This window comes from Pinus tabuliformis, chromosome 2_2, assembly GCF_031772625.1.
Source record: "Pinus tabuliformis cultivar Carrire ecotype Pingquan chromosome 2_2, CPIR1, whole genome shotgun sequence".
Classification (NCBI taxonomy): domain Eukaryota; kingdom Viridiplantae; phylum Streptophyta; class Pinopsida; order Pinales; family Pinaceae; genus Pinus; species Pinus tabuliformis.
In genome coordinates, this window is record NC_142300.1 from 874,701,837 (window position 1) to 874,708,719 (window position 6,883).

The window sequence follows — 6,883 nt, forward strand, 5'->3', positions numbered from 1 at the left end:
TCTAGATATAGTTGCAATATTATCCTTGAAAATAAATATACTCACATAAATAACCTATACGGCCCACCATAATTTAAGCAAGTATTTCCATAAAAAATGAATAGAAATATGATAAAAATAAATATAGTTACTACTAATAATTCTTTAATATGTACTAGTAAAAATGTAAATATGTCAACTTAATAAAAATTACAACCCACCAAAAATTTATACAAAATATCAATTTACAATTTTAAGCTCTAATGAAAGACTAGTTATATATATATATATATATATATAAATATAATTATATATATATAATTATATTTTAAACTTAATATATTGCTCTTTATTTATTTATTTATTTATTTATATATATATATATATAACTTCATACGAGATATCTTTTAAAGTGGAAGAGAATACTTAGTGCATTATACAAATGATGTCGAGGGATATTATAAGTTCCATTTATTTTATAAGATTATTTTCCGAACTTAATATATTTCGGTTATATATATATATGTGAGAGATATTTTCAAAACAAAAGAGAATACCACTTAATACCACTTAGTGCATGGACTGCACGGATAAAATATTTATCGTCTGCGTTGGGAAGTAGGTCGTTCGTTTCTAAACCGAAATAGAATACCGCGTAGTACATGGACTACACTGATAAAATATTTATGATCGGCCTTGTGAAATAGGTTGATTGTGTAATAGTGGTGTAACCATAGTTGAAGATACACATCTACATTATAAACTTTACACGGTAAGGTCAAACCAGAGCCATTTTTAAGTCTATTGCAGTTTTTTCGAATATTTGGGAATCCGATGGATATGGACGCGGTTTTGACGATACCCATGTCAATCGGATTCTGCAATCGACTTATTCGGGGAATCTGCAATCCACCTAAGCTCACCGGGTCGAGCAACACGAATATACACAAGTGAGCACACGAATATACACAAGCAACTTAATTATGTTAATAATATAATAGATTACACCTCAAATATGTCATTACATCATGAGTTCTGGTGGAGACAACGTGATTATTCCTAGGTGACATAATTATATCAATAATGCAATAAGTTAAATATGTGATAAGAGATTAACTTGCTTCATTTATTTCGGTTGAGAAACACAGTAGGAATATAGCTAAGCATTTAGCACTTAATAGCTTCAATAACTAAATGTTAATAATATAATAGATTAAACCTCAAATATGTGATTACATCATGAGTTCTGGTGGAGACAACGTGATTATTCCTAAGTGACATAATTATATCAATAATGCAATAAGTTAATATGTGATAAGAGATTAACTTGCTTCATTTATTTCGGTTGAGAAACACAGTAGGAATATAGGTAAGCATTTAGCACTTGATAGCTTCAATAACTTTAGTTAAGTTGCCCTTCTTCCCCACGATTTTAGAGAGAGAAAAACCAGCTGCTCTGAGCAGTTCATTCCATTGTTTTCGGGTCCTCTCTCTACCTCCCGGTGAAACATTCAACATCAGAGCATCTAAAACGTTGGCAGATCCCATCATGTCAGAATCTTCAGTTAAATCCAAGACAGCCTCTGCTATTATCAATTTTCCTTTGTCCGGAACCGCCTGGTAGCAGTTTTTCAGTAGCTTGATGCAGTCTTGGTCGTCCCAGATATGTAGAAAATTCTTTCATTGACAAATCCACAGTAAACTTATAATTAAATAAAGTACTAATGTATTGCATAGAAATATTATCAAATAATTAACGCACAAATAAAATCCATCACAACCCCGAACAGTATTTCTCACCTTTATAAAAATCGCATCTGCAGAGGGTGCGGTCTCAAACAGGCTTCCGCTAATGTGTTGTACGCCTGCGTGAATAAGAAGAGGATCAACGAATATATATATATAAGGAACACCGTATCCTCCTCCTAATCATAAATAATGAGGAGGAGGTTGATTTAGATATAAATATTTATATACATTCATATAATAATAAGTGGGAAAACTAATATTTATAGGCTTTCGCTAAATATGAGGCAGCGAAAGGGAATTAGAAATACCGGGGAGAGTTGGTGCAGTTGCGATAACTTGAGGAAGATCAAAATTGATTGCGCGGATATGAGGGTACGCATCAATTATCAGACTCAACGCTTCCCCGTGCCCTCCGCCCAAGTCGACCAGGGTGTTGACGTCTTTGAAACCATCATAAATAGCTAAGATCTCTGCCATAGTGGCCTTTGTGACGGACACCATGCCTGCATTGAAGATGGCGTTGAACTCTGGATTGCTGGCTGTGAAATTCCAGAATTCTTGGCCATTGCCACTGGAATCCTTGAAATTATCGCCGCCATGAAGCACACGTTCGTGAATATGGTCCCAGGCGGTAACGTAAACTGGGTGTGTCTGCAAAAGAACGAAGGGAACGAGGCTTCGCGAACTCATATCCTGGGAGATGAAGTAGGTTTTAGCTAGATTGGTAAGGGCGTATTTCATGTTCATGGGCGCATTAATTTCCTCCGTTGGCTTGATCGCCCGCAAGATTCCCATTGTGGAAAGGTACGTGAGAATGCGGGAAAGAGCGTCCAGGTCGGGAGCTTCAGAGGGGAGTTGGGCGGCGATCTGGTGGACGGAGAGAGAAACATCATGGCCGGCTTTCCAGATAATGTCAGGGATTTTAAGACGAAGGGCACATTTTAGGAGAAAGGGGTTTACTATGGAGAACACCATGCTTAGTGCCGAACCCTGGAGCACCTCTTCGCCCTCCACTGCTTTAATATCCATATCGCAAACCTCTAGCAGACCTTGCTTGTCCACGGTTTGGATATCCAATATTCGTTTCACTTACCTGGCTGGAGACCTGTAATGCAAACGAACAGGGATGGCAAATATATATTATGGTGGTGGCATCGTGTAATCTTCTGCGTCGCACATTGGATTGTGGTTCAAAGGTTCAAAATTCAAGTGATTATTGAACACCGTTACTCAATTTTCTTGTGTTAATCTGAAGGTGACGATTTAATATTTAAAATGACATCATAATGTTATTTATGGCATGTGTATGACATCTATATGACAAACTAAAACAGTGCACCACTGGAAATTTATCTGGTTTTTAGCATAGTTACTAAATTCTAATTCGGAAATACAATTTAATATTTATAATGACATCATAATGTTATTTAGGACATGTGTATGACATTTATATGACAAACTAAAACAGTGGACCACTGGAAATTTATCTAGTTTTTAGCATAGTTATTAAATTCTAATTTGGAAATACAAAAAAATTCTATACTATACATCTTACAAATATATATATATATATATATATATATATATATATATATATTTCTTTTATAAATTTAAGTAAATAATCATTATATTCTAAATTTTAATGAAAATATAAAAGTTGTATAAATAACTATAGTTATGGTTTTTAATGTGAGTTATTACAAGTTTGATAATAATTTCTGCATAATCTAAAAGGGTTTTTCAGGGTATTGAATCTAATTGAGTTAATTTGAAGATGACAGTTTAATATTTAAAATGACATCATAATGTTATTTAAGACATGTGTATGATATCTATATGACAAACTAAAACAGTAAACCACTAGAAATTTATCTCGTTTTTAGCATAGTTACTAAATTCTAATTCGGAAACACAATTTAATATCTAAAATGACATCATAATGTTATTTATGACATGTGTATGACATCTATATGACAAACTAAAACAGTGGACCACTGGAAATTTATCTCTTTTTTAGCATAGTTACTAAATTCTAATTCGGAAATACAGAAAAAATTCTACACTATACATTTTACAAATACTTTTATATATATATATATATATATATATATATATATATATATATTTCTTTTATAAATCTAAATAAATAATGATTATATTCTAAATTTTAATAAAAATATAAAAGTTGTACAAGTAACTATGGTTATCGTTTTTAGTGTGAGTTATCACAAGTTTGATAGTAATTTCTGCATAATCTAAAAAGGTTTTTCAGGGTATTGAATCTATATATACAATAAAAAAAATCAATTTAAATAACAGAAATCAAAATTTTACCTCAATTTTTTAAGTCACAACACCAAAAAATCCAAAAATCACACTAAATACAACTCCGAAGTATTTTAAATTCTAACTTCGTTGCCATAACTCGAACATTGAAAATTCGAGTATCGAAAACCGTGAATGAATTTCCGCCCCATATCATGAACAAATTCAACCCAAACTTGTCTTTCAGGTTGTTCGTATTTTCTCGATATACTAAGCACTCATTGAAAGTTTATTAATATTGAAAACCGTGGCTTGAAATATATGTATAACCAAGTATTTTCTCGAAGCACTCAAAGTCACTGAAAGTTTATTAATGTTGAAAACCGTGGCTTGAAATATATGTATTAACCAAGTATTTTCTCCGAGCACTAAAAGTCATTGGAAATCAATATTGAAAACAGTGACTTGAAATATATGTATCAATAAATGACTAAGTATATTAATGTCGAAAACCATGGCGTGTAATATACGTATTGACCAAGTATTTTCTCCGAGCACTGAAAGTCATTGAAAATAAAAATTGAAAACAGTGACTTGAAATATATGTATCAATAAAATAACCCAGTGGTATATAAAATAATATGAAATATATATATCAATAAAATAACCCAGTTTATAAAATTGAAAAAAATAAAAAAAAAATATAAAAGAATATTAGAAATAGGAAGACAATTAGAATAGAAAGTCAGGTGCTTGGTTAAGGTAATTTTCGAAATTTAGCTATTAAAAATCTAGTCATATAATGTGTGGTGTGTGAGATTTTGATAGTTACTAATTTTTGTTAAATTTGGTATTGGTGATTACAATTTGGTCATATTCAAGAATAATACTCAAAAAACATCCAATTTATAATTTAACATCTAAGAATATCTTAATAAGCACCTAATCACAATGTATCCAAAATCTAATAAACAATATTTAATCTAATTTATATTTATAAATTTAATTTTATATATTTAAGTTATATAAATTTCAACTTTATTTTCATTTTTAAGTATTTAAATTATAATATTATTATTAATAAAAATACTATAATTAAAATTTTAAGAAAGGAATCTTTTATATTTTTATACAAAATTTGATATTATAACTTATATAATAATAAATGTTAAATTTAGTATTTTATTTTGTGTATTTAAATTAATAAATTCATAATTTTAATAAAAATTATAAATTATGAATTTTTAAAAATAAGCTATATAATAATAAATGTTAAATTTTAGTATTTTATTTTGTATATTTAAACCAATAAATTCATTTTTTTAATAAAAATTATAAGTTATGAATTTTTAAAAATAAAATGAATGTTTATTTTTATTTTTTTAAATTAAATATAAATACAATATAAAAAGATATATATTTATAAAATTCAAGTTAAAATTTTAAAGTATATTTTATATTAAATATATGTTTACATATAGCTGGCCCCATATGTAGGATTAATAGAGATAGTATGACATCATTTCATTCATTCTATAGTGGTCAACACAATAGGGAAAAAGCATAATATTTCATATAAAATAAGTTTGACACATTTATTGCTCTCTTAGAAAGCTGTGTAGGGTAGAAAGCATAATATTTTATATAAAATATGTTTGACACACTTATTCCTCTCTTAGAAAGCTATGTAAGTGTAGAGGCATACTAAATATTTAAAGCCTAAACATTATTTTAAAAAGTTTTAGGTTTGAACTTTTCACATTACTATATAATGATAAAACCATTTTTCAAATTAATTTCTTCAAAATTTTGATTCTAAAATCATATTACATCTTGAATTTGACTATTAGAAAAGAAAATGTCAAACTGGTAGAAAACTAGGCTAAAATCTAAGTTTTTGAGCAGAATTGGCAAAATTTTTCCTAATGAATAGTGCCACTTCCATGTTGAGTTTGAAGGCCTTCCCCTTCACCAAATTAGGTCCAATATGGCTTGTTGAAAAGCTCTATCTGTGTGCTTTCTAGGAAAATTGGAATTCTTTGATTTGGTGTCCATTTACCCCTTCTAAAATCTGTTCTCCCAAGACTGCTTCCTGTGGGTCCAAAAAGTTGCAGAGAGGGCATTTTTCAGGTGCTTTTTGCCTTTTAGGTGACCCAGATCTCCTCCAAACCTCATGAAAATTTATGGGTTTTAGTATTTTTTCATGAGGAATCTAAAAATACAATCCATTTTGCAAAATCCCCAACTAGCTCAATGTGCAGCGCCAGTAGCGTTGCGCATCAGGGGAAATTTCCTATGTTTTGCAATTAAAATTTATGAAATGACAAAAATTTCTCCAAAATGCTTCAAAATTTGCAAGAGGCAAGCTCATCAACTGCTTTGCTGAGCCAAGGAAGCTTCAGCCAAGATTCTAAGTTTATTGTGCTCCTTTTTGGCTTTTAAGGCTCTCCTTAACTTGGCTTTTAGGCTTCTTATCCTTGTCTTGAAAATTTTGTTCTGGGCCAAGTAGTGATAAGCCATGTGGTGCAAAATATTCTTCTCCTTATTAGCCTTATCAAGAAGCTTCTCAAGGTGGATATTCACTCTCTCCAACCATAATTCTCGGTCAGCCTCTATTTCTTTCTATAGTGATGTCAACTTGATTTTTCTTCTTTTTGCCTCTTGCCGATTTTCCCTTATGGTTTGTAGCTCCATGATTGTTTGTTTGTACTCCAATTGCTTGTTTTGTTGCTCAAGGTAATTAATGATCCATTTAGCCCTCTCAAGGTCAAGTGATAAGGCTTGGATCTCATCTTCTTTCTCCTTGATAATCACATCCTTGAGTCTTGAGCTTTAGGAGCCCAAATCAGTGTCCTCTTCCTCAACCAAAACAAAATGCTTGTCTTGGCCT

The 6,883-nt window shown here is 30.7% G+C and overlaps 1 protein-coding gene across 1 annotated transcript; it reads right to left on the reverse strand.

Annotated features, from left to right (window-relative positions):
• Window positions 1–1,170: 1,170 nt before the first annotated feature.
• Window positions 1,171–2,848, reverse strand: LOC149195775 (caffeic acid 3-O-methyltransferase-like). Its single transcript, XM_089408802.1, has 3 exons — window positions 2,037–2,848; window positions 1,780–1,844; window positions 1,171–1,656 (listed from the first exon to the last, which is right to left on the reverse strand). The coding sequence occupies exons 1-3, from the start codon at window positions 2,755–2,757 to the stop codon at window positions 1,357–1,359; spliced, it is 1,086 nt and encodes a 361-aa protein (XP_089264928.1). The 5' UTR covers window positions 2,758–2,848; the 3' UTR covers window positions 1,171–1,356.
• Between the last annotated feature and the right edge of the window lie 4,035 nt (window positions 2,849–6,883).

What these genes read in the sequence shown, in the direction of transcription:
- LOC149195775 (XM_089408802.1), bottom strand. Translation starts at nt 2,757, where the DNA reads ATGGATATTAAAGCAGTGGAGGGCGAAGAGGTGCTCCAGGGTTCGGCA. An exon ending in AACTGCACCAACTCTCCCCG is followed by an intron (nt 1,845 to 2,036) that starts GTATTTCTAATT and finishes TTATTCACGCAG; the next exon opens with GCGTACAACACATTAGCGGA. An exon ending in CAGATGCGATTTTTATAAAG is followed by an intron (nt 1,657 to 1,779) that starts GTGAGAAATACT and finishes TGTCAATGAAAG; the next exon opens with AATTTTCTACATATCTGGGA.